General features: G+C 45.6%; 1 protein-coding gene and 1 long non-coding RNA gene across 5 annotated transcripts in view; one reads left to right on the forward strand and one right to left on the reverse strand.

The window, feature by feature from the left end:
- Positions 1–1,132: 1,132 nt before the first annotated feature.
- On the reverse strand, positions 1,133–4,687 carry LOC142601997 (uncharacterized). Its single transcript, XR_012835591.1, has 3 exons — positions 2,414–4,687; positions 2,206–2,251; positions 1,133–1,687 (listed from the first exon to the last, which is right to left on the reverse strand). It is a non-coding gene; the product is annotated as an uncharacterized LOC142601997 (long non-coding RNA).
- A 185-nt stretch (positions 4,688–4,872) lies between these two features.
- ITPK1 (inositol-tetrakisphosphate 1-kinase) overlaps positions 4,873–14,899 on the forward strand; it is a 154,576-nt gene continuing 144,549 nt past the window's right edge. Inside the window, exons 1-2 of one of the 4 annotated variants that reach the window (XM_075753666.1) lie at positions 4,873–5,038; positions 5,371–5,571. In XM_075753666.1, coding sequence (XP_075609781.1) covers positions 5,477–5,571 — 95 coding nt within the window. In that variant the 5' untranslated portion in view covers positions 4,873–5,038; positions 5,371–5,476. Of the gene's footprint in view, positions 5,205–5,370; positions 5,572–12,410; positions 12,711–14,540; positions 14,764–14,899 lie in introns of those variants that run through there. The other 3 variants (XM_075753667.1, XM_075753669.1, XM_075753668.1) reach the window with 3 other exon arrangements.

The raw sequence follows: 14,899 nt of genomic DNA on the forward strand, positions 1-14,899 counted from the left end.
GCTTATGAGCTCACATAGAGTCTGCACCCAAAGTGCTACAGGCCAGGTGAGCAAACTTGGCAGCCAGACTCTTTCTTACTTTCCTGCAGCATTTACATTCATCAGAGCTCAGGAAGGCCAAACTTTTGAGCTGCACATAAAGTAAGACATACCTTCTCATAATGGTGGTTTCCTTGCAGTTTCAAAAAACCCCATAGTTATCCTCTTTTTATGACTGGAACATAAGAGCTTGCTGTGCTACCGGTGTAACAGGTAGCAATCTAAGCAGCATTCTGCTGGGGCTGGTGAGAGTTAGCTCAGGAACCCCTGAACAGCACCGCATCGGGCCACACAGATCTGGTGATCTGCCAGGCATCATTACCCTCTTGTGGAAGGTTTTTGAGCCCTTCTGGCTGAATTCCTTCTGTTCTCTACAAGATCTGATGAGTCTCAGCCAGTCCCCACTAATCCCTCTTTTCTTTATGAAATCAAAATACTGCAGTATAAACTGCATAGGGTGTTAGGTGAGTGAGGGATTAGTCACATGGGTGAACACCATGCTTTCACCAGCCTCTGCTGCTGCTGTAAAATGGGATTGCCACCAAAAGAGGCAGCTTGGTGCTTTCTCTTCCTTGCCTCTTTCTTCCAGCCTCTTCTCTGCCTTGTGCCACTGTAAGCAGGTAGAAAGAAGGATGGTGGTCCAGACTGAGGAACTGGTTTGGATTAAGACTAAAATACTGTTGTCAGCCTTCTGAGTTTGTTTCAGTCCAGCTCAATTCCTGGCTCCCTGATCCTGTTCATGCACAGCCACATGAGCACTTGGGCTGTTGTAAAGGAGGGCATGGCAGAGGGTAAGGACAAGTGGCAGGTTTTTTTGGAAGGACTGCTTCTCTAAACAGCAACGCCTGATTTAGTTGACTGTAAAACGACAGTTTGATTTCCAGCTAGCGAGGACAATCCTCCTGGGCAGTCTCTACGGGCAACGGGTTGTTCAGAGAAATTAAGTTGGGCTGAATCCGCCACTAGAGGGGCCTCCCTCCCAGGAGCCACTGCAGGAACCCGGCAGCAGGTGGCTGAAGTTTGTCCCCTGACTGGAGTTAGCCTTTGTGATTTGGAACACAAAAATCAGAAATGAGATTTCATCCTCCAGTACTAATTTTCATTCGTTTATTATTCCATGAGCATTTAAAAGCTGCTGGTCCAGAGTACATTTGGAAAAGTTTCCAGACAATAGCTGAGATGATAATGTGTTTTGCCAGAAGTTAGGCAAAAACCAGCCATAAACTAGAGAAGCTAGGCTTCATTCACACGTATCCTCTAGTGAACCACTGTGAAAAGAAGCCATATCTGGGCTTTTAATGAATCTTGCAGTAATTAATCAGTTGTAGATATAGCAGAGACCTGAGGAAACGGCAGCCCATCATGCTTCTCGTGCATTTCTTTCTAGCAGCCTCACTGTTGATGGCTAGTCCCACATGCTGTGCAGCACTAGGACTTTTCTTTGAGTCTCTCAAAGCTAAGAAGAAGCTGCAGTGCAGCATGTGCAGGGTTTTTTCATGCTCCCTCTCACTACAGCCTCATTCCAGCAGTGCCATGTTAGCACATGATCTGACTTGGCGATTTGACCAACTGGAGAAAGAGGAGGCCTGTCATGGTACAGAAGGCTCAGCCCTTCCTCCTGCCCATCTGCAGCAGCGTGACACCTGTCCTGTAATAATAAAAAATAAAAATAAAATATAAAAAGCTTAAACTGCAGGCAGTGAAAATCACTTCACCTTCTTCTTTCCACTCCTTACAAAAGATCCTATCACAGCTTTTGCCAGGTGCTGGTAAAATTGCTCTTAATCATTCATTGAGAAAATATAATTTGATAACTAATGAAGTGAATGGAGATGCCTCATCTTATTCTAAAATGAACTGCCATGGAATTTCACTAACTTGTGCCACATTGCAAGTGTCCATCCCGGTCAGAGCCCCTGTATTTGTTGAAAGGGTTAGAAGACAAGGTGTGAGAGGTTCCAGCTAAACAAGGGAAACCTGCTTTGACCTGTAGCTGAAGCTAAGATGAAGAGGAAGATAGTTCTGATTGCTGGAGGGCTCAAGATCTTAATCAACCCTCACCCCTTTAATTAGCATGAAGCAGCTCATGAGTTGCAGCTTACAGCATTGGGCCACAGAAAGTCACAGGAATAGTCAACTCCTGATTGGGAATTGGGTAAACATTACCCTGGAGCTTCGTGTGGTCACAGGTTTGGCATTGCCTGAACCGGCTCTGCAATGTAAACAGAGGATTGTAATTTATTTAGTAACGTTGTGCAGCAAAATGCACTACAGTGGTGCACCAGATGAAATCTGTTTCCCGCATCTGAAATTGTTCAAGGGTTAAGATTTAAAAAAAGAAAAAAAAAAGGCAGTTTAAAATGAAGGAATTTACCAGCTTTCTCCTTCCTAAGAGTGAATCTGGTCTCTGATCCATGTCTTTCAAGTTTGCCTGTACTGGAGCAAAGCAAATTCCTCCTTTGTCACTCCTGTGCTTCATTTCCACAGGAGCCAAGAATGTTCAACACCTCTGAAAACCTGCTCTCCCATATCTGGAAAGAAGTTCATAAATCTTTTTGTCTCTGCAGATTGTGTTTTGAATTGGTCTGAAACTGACCTTTCTTAAAGAAAAAACATTCAGAAAGAATTTAGGAAGATGGCTTCAATAATGTCATGCTTCAATACACTAATATTCAGTTCTGACACAAATATAAATTGTGAGGATTCTACTGATGCAATTTTTAATAAACAGTCTAAAATAAGTCCAGTGAAATGATAGCTGAAATAAAGCACTGATATTAGCAAAATGAAAAATTTTAAAACAGGAAACTCAAATTGTTTCAGGATTCTTACTTAAATTTCATGTTTGATGAAGTCTTGTATTTGGACCTTTTTGAGTAACAAATTTTCCTGAAGTTACCACGCTTCCCTGAAATGTTTAAATATCTACAAAACATTCTGCAGCAGAAATCATGCTATCAAAAAACATTTACTAGTTCTAATTGCATGAATTAATCAACTGTGCAAAAATATATGAATATAATTAAGATAAAAAGGTCTCTGAAAAATAAAGGTTATAACATATCAGTGGCAAATAATTTAGGATGAAGGGGAAAATAAACATATTTATTCCTCAAAGCCACCACAAATGGAGAAAAAGTACTATCATACGGATTTTTTGAAAACATAGGTATGAGCTGTTTGCAGGTGATTCCATTCCCTGCCTACGTTCTAATATATGCTTGGTTTAGGATGTCTTCACTGTTAATGTAAGCAATGACCAGAATGTAGAATGGTCTCTACCTACTCCCTAGGTCAAAGACCCCTTTCGTATTTCTTAAGGCTTTCCCCCTTCTTTCCTTTGAATGGATGCTTCTATCACTTTTCTGATACTCTGCTAAAGTTATTAAACTGCGTTTGTTGTGGCGCTGTGAGTCAGCAGAACTCGCTGAGCAGTTTCAACTGTACAGGGCTCCAAGCCTGGTTGACAGAAAGCATCATCGTAGGAGCATCATCTGCATCTCAGTTCAGGATTGCAGGTACTGCCAACCACTCTGTGAAAGACGTAATCATTATAAAATCTATGCTTTCCATTTCCAAAGAGACAGAGAAAAATGTTCAGGCTGGATGATTTTGGATGAAGGGGAGAAACAAAGATGGGGAAATTATACTTTGTGCTGTGAGATACCCCAGTAATTCCTCTGAAATGAAGCACAGAACAGCTGCCTCGGTGTTTAGGAATGCACAAGCCAAAAATCAGAATGCCAGCTCATGCTGGCAATTGCCTGCCTTCTCCTGCCCTCTCCTGCGAAAAAAAAAAAAAAGTTAAATAAGAAATAGCTGTTGCTAAAACTTGTTAAATCCTTACAGATACTTGCCAAGTCCTGGAAGAAGGAAGATATTTGGTTTTGCAGTGAAAACGCAAATTTACTGGAACCTTTTTTTCTGTGAAAGATGTACACCTTTATACTGAATATACGGGTTTAGTAGCTTTAATAGGAGATATAAGTAGCTGTATAAATTGTTTTTCCGTTGGAAACCAAAATTACATGGCTCATCGACGGGGCTCGCTCCCGGAGCGCACTGAACGACTCTGTCCCCGATGCCCCGGCGGAGGCTGCGCCGGCATCCCTCGGGCGCTCGGCTCGGCCCGGCAGCACGGCGAACCGGGCCAGGGGGTGGCACAGGCATTCGGGCCCGGGCCGAGGCCGAGCGCGGCGCAGGGAGCCCTTTCAGGAGGGGTTTGCCCGTGGGAGGCACGATCCGTGCCCTCCCCGGCGGACGCCCGGGGTTCTCCCGCTGTCGCCTGGAAGCGTTTAAATGTAAACCTGAGCATAGCATTTCCCTGAATTTTAATGCTGACAGCCGAGCCCGCTTTTTCCCCTTCTCTAGGCAGCCGCTTTCTGGGCAAGGCAGCGGGCAGCGCGAGCCTTCCATCACGGGGCGCGGCTCGGCTTCTCTTGAGCGGGCAGGCCTGGGCCCTCCGCCCGGTAGCGGCTCCGGGAGGAGCCGGAGGATGCCCCCCGCCGTGCCGGCAGAGCCGGAGGGGAGAGCGGTGGAGGCAGCGCCAACACCAGCCCCATGCCGAGCCCGACCCCGGCGCGGTGCCCTCAGCGGGGCCGGGCAGCGGGGCAGGGGCCGGGGCCGGGCCGGGACAGCTCTTCGCCAGCCGTGCCAGCCCGAAAAGGGACACTGTCTCTTTAAGGCGGCGACGCGGCCCCGGCCGCCCCCTACTGGCGGCGGACGGGCAGACGCTGTGCCCGCGGCGCGGGGCGGGCGGGGCCCCTCGGTGCGAGCGGGGCCGCGGCGCGCGGCGGGTGTGTCCTGTCGTCGCTCGCCCACCCACTTGCCCGCCCCTGTGCTGTGGGCTGGGAGCGGGGAGAGGGAGGGGACGAGGCGGAGGAGGAAGTGGAGGCGGCTGCGAATAGCGGGCAAATGGGGAGCTGAGCGGCTGCAGCAGCACCGCGGCCGCGCAGCAGCAGCAGCGGGCGGGCAGGCAGGCAGGCGAACCGGCGGCGGGGTCCGTGTGGGCGGAGGCGGCCCGGGAGAGGGGCGGCGGGGTGCTGCGGCGGGTGCCGCTCGGCGGGCAGCAGCATGCCTGCTCCACTGGCCGCTCCGGGGCTGGCAGCGGGCTGGCGGGCGTAGCGGCTTTCCCGCCGGCAGAGGCACCTTCTCTGCCCGCCTTGGTGAGCTGCCTGCCGGTGCGGGGCAAGGCCTGCCGGGGGCTGCTCGCCGCTGGCAGCGGAGGCTGTGCCTGGCTCGGTTCGGCGGCGCAGAGCGGGCGGGTGGGGGGTAGCGCCGGCGCCCTCCGCGGGCAACCGACTGATTTTCCTTTCTCTTCTTTTCTTAAAGCCGTTGCTTCGCAGGCGCCGAGTGCGAGCGGCAGCCGGGCTGCCCCCGGCGCCCCGGGGTGATTCCCCTCCTCGCGGGGCGGCCGCCGCCTCTCCGGGCCGGCACCATGCAGACCTTCCTGAAGGGGAAGCGGGTGGGCTACTGGCTGAGCGAGAAAAAGATCAGGAAGCTGAATTTCCAGGCCTTCGCCGAGCTGTGCCGGTAAGGAGGCGGCCCTCGCCGCGGGGAGCGCCGGGGCGGCCGCCGAGGCGGTTGGACGGGCGGCGGCCCCGGGATGGGGCTGGGGCCGGGCCGCTCCGGGCTCGGCTGTGGCCTGCACTGTCCCTCGGGCGTTTTGTGCTCGGTGCATGATTCCCCTCAGCCGGCTCTGCCCGCCAGGACCGGGGGGAGGCAGGGCTGGCCGGTGCCCTCCGGGCGTCCCGCTCCGTGCCCGCGGAGCCGCCGCTGAGGTCTCGTGCCTCCCGCTCACCTGGGCGGCTGCCGCACGCTCCCGGGAAACTCGGTCCGGGGCAGTGTGCAGCCTGTGTGTGTGAGGGCCCGGCACAGCCCTCTCACTGCCCGGGTAAATTGCTGTCTGCCGCTTCCCAAAAGGTCTCTAGTATTCCCAGTGAAATAGCAAGGTGCGTGGAGAGCCCAATATTGGGAAGAGTTAAATGACTGGGAATAACTTTCCTTCATGTCGTGCGAAAACACGTAAAATTAGGGGGTGTGAACCCTTGAGTGAGCTTGTATTTACCTGAGATGTGAACAAGATGTCTGAAGGTGGTATAACTGCGTGTTTTCAGCAGTTCCAGAGGTAAAGGTTAGTTTGATAAGCTGTAATTAAACTTTATCTGAATAGTTTAGAGGATAATATATGCAGTATGTTACACAATTTTATTATTTAATTGAAAGTGTGAACTTCCTGTGGGTCCAAGGTCTTATGATACATGCATTACAGCTTCTGATATCGAATACTAGCTTTTTCTTAATTCTTTCATTCTAATATTTATTTCATACACTTGGTATAAACTTAATTTTGATAATTGAAAATATTCTAAATAACCTGTGTTCTGGTTTCTGTGAAGTCTGTTCAAACTTTGCAGAATATACTTTACGAGACTTCAGATACACTTTATTAAAGCATATTATGCTAAAAACACCAATCCCCGTGAAATTTCTGTTGGCAGCACTTGTTCCTTTCTGTAGAGATGAAGGAGGCTGAAGAAACAGAAACCTATTTCGAGAAAGTGACAGAAGCTTTTACATCAGCTTGTGTTCTTGGCATTCTGCATCTTCTCTGTCAAACTTCAGCAAAACTTACCAGAGTTTTTTTAAAGTCTAGAAAAGGCCACAGATTCTGGTTTAATGTCTCTTTAAATTTCATGTGATTCTCCAAACAAAATATTTCTGGATGAATAATGCTAAGCTTTGACCTTGCCTAAGAGATTTTTGGTTAGTTCTTGTGACATTCAAAAATACACTTTAACCTCTAATAAGCATAAGAAAAATGTAATTTTGGGGGCCTTGAGGTTTTGTATAGGCTGGTTTTCATGCCCAGACACTAAGGGGAATTTCAGGAAATACATAAAAAGGTTTTTGTAGTAATTTGTCTTTCATTCTTGGTATTATGTGCTGTACATTGTTACGTTTAGGAATCTCCAATCTGACTTTCTACTCTCCACTGTCTTTTTTTCTCTCTTTTGACTAGGTTCTCTGCTGCTTTTTTCCCCCCTACTTCAGGAATTCCTTACACTTGTGTTACATAACATGGATCTACAATTTCTTTGCGTACTGTACAAATTTATTAATAGTTTCAGGTCCTCACAGTGCTGTGAAAATTGACCCCAAAGTGTCTCCCTTGCTACACTTTACTAATTCCTTGATGAAAATTAGGCTAGCTCATTCTGTACAGGTTAAGCTCACTTTGAATAGCTTTTACAGACATAGGATAGATATGTCTGTTCAGTCCTGCTTTGGTATTTTTAAAAGCATTTAACATTAGCCTTTCCATAGAAGCATAGTTAAATGTTTGGCTTAAAGATCAGTACGGTCACTGGAGCAAGTTGCACTGATATCTTGGATGCTCTGTTTTCCTTCCCAGTAACTTCCATTGGCACCAGCGAGAAGCTGCATTCATTTAGGCAAAGATTTCAAGTATTTTATACATAATATCTACTTGATTACTTGTGTGTTTGTAAGCTTTTGTTGCTGTACAAAAAGTGGTGCCAAGCTCAACATACATCTTCCCAGAAATATTGTGTATGGTAGGAAATAAGGCAAACGTACTCATTCCTGTACAGTGATTCATTCGTTAGAGTGGACTATGTGTCTGTCTACTCTATGTACTTTATGGTGACTGTTAGTTGGAATTTATTTGCCTGTTGCCTAGGGATATACTTTCTGGATGACTACAAAGTTCAGTTTTGTTTGTACGGGTTTGCAATGAAGCAGTTATACAATCCAGGAAAGCAAGAGAAGCCTCCTAATGAAGCATGCTGGATTTAATCAGGGGTATTGTTAGGGTGAGAAGAATCTTCATTTCTTTGCCATCTGCCAGTGCAGCCACTTCTAGTGCAAAGCACTGGTGTCCTAAAGGAATCACGGACAGGCACTTCAAAATCTGTTTGAACCATCCTCTGAGAGGTAGTCTAAGTGCTGAACAGCTTTCTCAAGAGTGGTTCCAGGTTTTGTCTCCAGCAGCACTCCTAAGCTGAAAAGTTGTTACATTGTCTTAGCTGAAAGGAGATGTGAGGGAGTGTGAGTGGACCAGGAGTTCCTGTGCTGCTTTGGAGCACAGGCAGGCCTGCCTCTAGGCTTCTGCTCCACAAAGACGAGGCAGTTCCCTTAAATACTTTCCTCATGTTTTGCATGTTTGAAATCTAACTTAGGCTACTGAATTTCAATAGGTTTTGCTGTTAAATTTTGGCATCTGAATTCTTCCAGGTTTTGTTACTGGAGAACTTACAGGCACTTGCCTTCTTTTCTTCAAATTTTCACTTGATTATCTAAAGTTCTGGTAACACGTCTGACTCTTACGGCAGCTGTCCTGCCTGGACGCAGTGTCCTGGAGCTTTTGCCTAAGGTTTGTATCCACAAGGTAATCATCCTTGTATCAGAGGCCTTTGAGCTCGCCTGTGCTTTTGGTCCTCACTGTGGCACACTAGATATGTCCTACCTGAGCCGTATTCTTCGTAGAACATAACACCCTTGGCTGTGCCTTCCAGGTATAGCCCAACTAGATGAAAGCAGTGCCTGTGGTGATATCTACCTCTCAAATTGTGGAGTTACAGTCCACTGCAGCCCTTAATGCTTCTACATCTCTTTCAGGCTATTGAGTGGTGTGGTGAGCAAAAAGACAGTGTGGTTTCACAGCCCTGTTGCAGAGGATCAGTGGTCCCTGGATAGCACCTTGAGAGCTGTCAACCTGGAGGACAGAGCACTTGCCTGGCAAGTGGGAAGCCTGGTTTCAAGCCTGCACCTGGTGTCTCCCAAGGGAGGCTGAACCTGAAGGTGGGCCAGGCTTGCTCTGATCCCTTAGCTGAACCTGCTGCTGTGTATAGAGAGGAATGTGAGCTCTGTCCTCAGTGCCAGGATAGCCATCCTCTGTGCATGTCTGTAGTACCATGGCAGGGTCATTCCTTTGGGAAGAGGTGCGTCCTCAGTTCTGGTCTCCGCTTCCCGCAGCGGTTTTCAGTTCCACCTAGCAACTGCTTTCTACGTAAGCTGTTGGTGGAATAAGACTTTTATGTTCCTCTCTGTGCATCGTTGCAGTTTCAGTGGGGAGACGACAGTCTCTGCCTTGGCCTTGCTGATAAGAGGGCATTCCTATTTGAGTTGTGATGTGGGATTGAGCTCTTCTGTGTGGAACATGGCATTCGGTACAGGCTTATCTCTTCAGTGAATTTATTAGTCAGGAGGCAATTTAAGAAGCTACTACTGCCAGGTTGTCCTGTGCTTTTGAGCGAAGCTGCTAGGTCACCATGCTTTGTGTTGAACTTGGCATTATCTGCATGCTAGCATATATGCTGCAGCTGCAGTTCCCTGACTGGGGCCTCACAGGACTGCAGCGTGCAAATGTCTGGTTTGTGCATCTCAAGTAGACTTTCTTGTGAGCCTTTATGTTCAGCTCCACCAAGGTGATTGCACAGCCTCGGAACTTTAGGTACCCGGCTATTGGCAAAATATAGAGCCTGCCAAAAAGACAAGGTTTCTAGGGACTCCTGATGAGAATTTAGGAGCCTGTGATGTAAGTGCGTAGTTCTGACATTGTCATGTGTCCCTGCCACTGCTGAAATGAACAGTTCCTCCCTCCTCTAGCTTCTTGCTCTCATTGTCTGTCTCAAGCTGGGTTTAGTGGTTATGCAGTTGGCAAAGACTCTAAATCCAGTCAATTCCCTGCTCATCACACTGACCTTGGAATGGTTGTCACCATGCAGGTGCACGAGTGCTAATACAAGGTTAGGGAAATGAAGATGCCCCATTCCATTACAGAGATGACAGAGCTGTGGTGTGAATTGCAGATGGTGGTAAAGGCTCTTGGATACCCATATTATCCCTTTGTAAAATATGTGTAGATGTACTGCCAGGTGTCTCTGGACATTGTGAATAAAAGACTGCTGCTCATGCCATATGAGGAGTGATGGTGGTAGTACAGAAACATGCATATATCTGCTCAGAAAATGAGTTGTGTGTGTTTGGCACCAGTTCAGATTAGTGAGGTACAGCCATTTACAAATGGCTGTTCGCTCTATAAAAGCCTCCATTTCCTTGGTAGTTGTTCTGCATGTTATCTGTTAATATAGTCTCTTCTGGGCACCACAGAGATGCAAGGCAGTAAGGTTATGGCAACATGAATAAGTTACAGCGATAGTGAAATATGCTTCATCCAAGAGGAGATAATTTAAAGTCACCCCATTCTGAATTATAAGCTACTTCTCAGTTATTTTGGGCAAAAGCATTCACATGTGTAACTTCTAAGTTTGCATGGTAATGTGGTAGCTTTTCTGTGTAGATATATACATAATGAGTCAGAATTTCCTCTTTATAGCCTGTAGAAAATGAATAGCAAAGGAGTTGAAGAGTTGCCTGAAGATTTAATCTGTGTTGTGATAAATCCTGCAATTCGACAGACAGAAGAATTGTGCTTGGACATCTTAATGTCTGGATTATTTATGGTCAGATTTTACTGTGCTGGGTTTTTGTCATAAAAGCAGGGTGAGCATCTGGGAGAAAAAGTTCTCAAGAAATTATAGAAATTCTGAGAAAATCAAATTCTGCCCACAAAAGAAGAAAATGGAAGTGAGGTGATTGAGAATGCCTTCTAGTAAAGCCCAGTTGTCGTCTTAGTGAGTAAGCCGAATTGTCGTCTTCCCTCCTTGGGACATCATCCATGACAAACTGATAGCATTCATTGACACCCAGGCAGCTAAGGCTTCTTGGTCTGGTTTAGGTTCACAAGTGCTGTGTACTGCTGAGGACTGTTCTGAAACTTGAGACCATGTTCTTGAATTGCTACCTGCATCAGTTCAGCAGGTCTTGGGTTTGGTTTTATGCAAGGGAATGTACTTTTCTTTGGGTATGTAGTTCCTGTTAGAGCATGTGTCACCCGTGTCAAAGAACATTTGGGTATAACAGGCCACTGTGGTGGTTTGTTTTGGTGTTTCTTTTTGTTTTTTGCGTTAATGAGTTATGATGAAGCTATTTTGATGGTGATACCAGATTGATCTGCTGAATATAGCCATCAATGATTTTTTTTTTCCCCCTACCAAAATATTAGTATGCTTGATTTAAATTTCTGTGTGACTCAAACTTGTTTGGTTTATTTTTTTTCTTTAAGTTAAATTGATTCTTCAACTTCTGCCCATTTCATTTCTGTGATAGATAGGTAAGCCTTCTTTTAGCACACACGAGAAGCTACTCTGTTCAGTAAATCTTCCATAAAATGATGAACACTGTTGTCAGCGCTGTAGATCTGTATGGCTCTCTTTCTCTTCTAAACTTTATTTGTGGTCTGTTGTGTGCCATGGCCTGTGCACAAGAACCTAAACACAAGTTTTAAGATAGATTGAAGAATAATGCTGGTTTGAGGGTATTAAATTAATCTGTTTCTTTATATAGCAGCCCGTGAAGTATATTGCATTTTTTTTCCAGGAAGAACTATGGGGATTTTCTTTAACCCCAATTCCCCACAAAAACCCCCCTAAATACTACTTTTGTTAAATGTCTGGCTTGTGCCAGTTAGCTTTTACAGCCTTAAAAGCCATAAAAATAAAACATATGTGTGTTGATCAATAGCTCCCATTGTTGCTTCTGTTAGGCTGAAATACTATATCATGAGAAGTAACTGGGGGCCGGATGGGTGGGTGAGTTTCTTTGACATCAGCTCTAACAAAGACTTAAAACTAGCCTAATGGTAGAAATTACACTAAGCCATGAAAAAGTGTTGAAGATAGTAGTGAAAACCCCATGTATTTTCTTGGAGGAAAAGTTCACTATTTCTGGGTTTCCACTCCTTCTTCCAGTAGTCTGTAGAGAAGACTTTACATCCCAGAAGAACTGGATATATGTGTGTTTTCTTAATCTCTGAGAGCACTTCCTGGTAGGCATCCTTCTCACAAAAAGCTTGCTGTATTATGCTTGCAGAACCATTTCATGGGAACATGGAGGGCAGCTGCTCAGCAACAGAAGTGACTGTAACGATCACCCTTTCATAGCGACTCTGTTTCATGATCTAGCAATCATTTACCTCAGGTACAGGAAGTTTGCATCCTCCTTATGGTACATCCCTTTACCACAACCTGTTTGGACTGATATGCAGCAAGAACAATAGTAAGCTTGGTCAGGTGGCAGCTCTTCAGAGAAAGGTCTGCATTCTTTTGCAGATTGCAGGCTGAATATAAATTGAAGGTGTTGCCAAACAAAAAAAAAATAAGGCAAATGTCATCTTGGGGTACATAAGTTGGAACAGAGCCTGAAAGCACACGAAGTAATGCCTCTGTTCTGCCCAGCGCTGATAAGGCGGCTGCTGCAGTAGACTCACCTACTGCCTTTGGTTTGGGGCATGTCATTTCCAGGAAAAGGCAGATCAGCTAGAAAGTACCCAAAAGTGAGCAGTGCGAAGGATTGGAGGTCTTGAAAATATGGTGTGTTGTACTGTGTTACTCAACATAAAGAAGAGGAGACTGGAGATGGATCTTTGGACATTGTAAAAAAGCTGTTGTAGGGGGAAAAAAAAAAGAAAAAAACCTCCACCCACCTACCTTCACCTCCCTCAGAAAAAAAAAGTGTATTCGGCAGTCCCATTATAGGTACAACAAAAAGTAGTGGGCTTCGATTGTGCCAAGAAGGAGGGATGATAGGTAAGTGGAAAAGATACTGTGATTGTCTAGGTAGGCAGTGGAATTAGTTGCTTGAGACTTCCAAGACTGGCTTGGACACATGTGCTGGGAATGACATGGACCTGTGGTCCCATTTCAAGCCAGAGATATTGAACTTTCCCCAGGTCACCGCTGTCTCTGGTTTGGTCCAATCTGTAATAGCGCAGAAGGTGCCTGAGAAACAGTTTACTGTGTACATTAAGCAGTTTGAAGTCCCTTTACTAGTTCAGGAGTCATGATTTAGGATTTCTAGGCTGCAGTCTGAATGTGTGCAGCTTTTTTGAATATATAAGCTCAACATGAGAGAGGTGTCAGAGATGACAGAAAGTGTTTGCTCTGCCTTGATGTACTGTGCCTGAGAAGCACTGATTGACAGTGTATCTCCTGATATTGGCCAGATAATGTGCTATTCATCTCAACAGTTGACACTTTGGTGAGGTGACGTTCTTGAATGTGTTCCAGGGAAACAAGGAAGCAGAGCATGTGAAACACACTAAAATAAGTGTGATAATAGATAAAGCAAGCACCTGTGCTGGGCACATCTGTGCTGTAGTGTTGTCAAGCAAACATTCTTCTGTCTGGTTATCATCTTTTTCTCATTTTTGAGTTCAGCATTCAGTCCTCAAAACAATGGTTTGTTTTGTACTGATGGAATTTAACTCTCCGTAGAAGGAGTTACGCCCTTTATATGATCAAGGAGGAAACTACTGATACTTCTGTACTACACAAATACTAGTTAGTATTATCTCTCTCTGCAGAGAGAAATCGTATTTGGAGGACAAGCATGTGCTTTAAGAATGGCTTTCAAAATGACTGAGTTTCATTGAGGGGGGATGTCTTTTAGTTCCAAGTAAAATGTCCTCAGTTGTAGTTCTCTTTCCTCCCAACTGCAGTGCTTCAGCTATTTTGGCTGGGGTGTGATTGCCACTCATACAGATTCTGTCAAGCAGTTCCTCTGAATTGGGAACCAAAGCCGAAGTCTGCTCTTTCCCACAGCCAGGCTACTACCTGTGTGGGCAGGAGGGTGTGCACTCATTGAGGTCTCTCTGAGGGCTTCGTGGGGTCTGATCAGGGAGTTTGATCAAGTCATGTTTCTAGATCTAATGGTGCTTTTAGGAAAGTAATTGGCAGAGCCAGACCCAGAATGTGGAAGCAGGCTCAGTTCGTGTTGAGCTGTTTAATCTTCTCCCCTCGGATGCCAGCTAGTGAAGACTTATAACACGTCTCATTTTTGTCTTGTCATATACTGCTGAATCATGCTTGCTTGCTTGGAAGAATTTGAAATCGGTCCTTCTTCCTCCTCCTAAAAAAAAAATGTTTATTTTCCACTCTTCATCACACTCCTCACATGCTTTTCTTCCTCCTTGTCAACATGCATGTGTGTTGAGGGAGTCTCTCCCCCTTGAAGAGGGCTAAAAATAGGTGCTTTACAAGACCTGGTTTCAGTTGAATGTTTTGGCCACAAGCAACATAGTTGTCCTCTTCCGAAATCCTGTGTTTTAAAGTGCTGGTGACTTTTTCTACTTTCTGTAATTTTTCCCCCGATGTTAGGTACGGATAAATACATGTAGTAGTGTAATGCCTTTTCTTACAGCAGAAGGAAATGGTTCAGAGGATTCTTTGGAAACAAGGCCTTTGGCACTGCATGTTGTAATGCTTAGTAATGACTCTCACTGCTTAACCTTGATAAAGTTATCTGCGTGTTGGGGCAACTGGTTAATAGCTGATAGAACAAGTGATGTCTGGGTGATTAATGGCGCTGGAAGGAAATGATATCATAAAGGTCCACTTGTGACACGCCACGCCTGTGCCATCTGCAGCCACAGCACTGCAGTCCTTTCTCCCTGCTGCTCTGAAATGACTTTCGTGGTTAAAAGAATTTCTGTAATGACTAGGCTTATTCTTTATCTTGTCAGCCTGGTTTTACTACGAGGATGGAAAGCATCATTTGTATAGGTGGGCTATGAAACACTGCCTGTTTCAGCAATATGCTATGTTTTAGTGAGTCCAGCAATGACCACTTAAACATAGTTGGGTACGTTATTTCTTAAACGTGTGTTTCAGTGAAAATCTTGGTTATTTCTTTGTAGTTAAAAAACAAACCACAGAGGTGAATGTAAATACTGATAATTGTTACTCTTCAGTTCTATCTGCATGTCATACAGCTGCAT

This window comes from Balearica regulorum, chromosome 5 (genome assembly GCF_011004875.1).
Source record: "Balearica regulorum gibbericeps isolate bBalReg1 chromosome 5, bBalReg1.pri, whole genome shotgun sequence".
Taxonomy (NCBI): Eukaryota; Metazoa; Chordata; class Aves; order Gruiformes; family Gruidae; genus Balearica; species Balearica regulorum.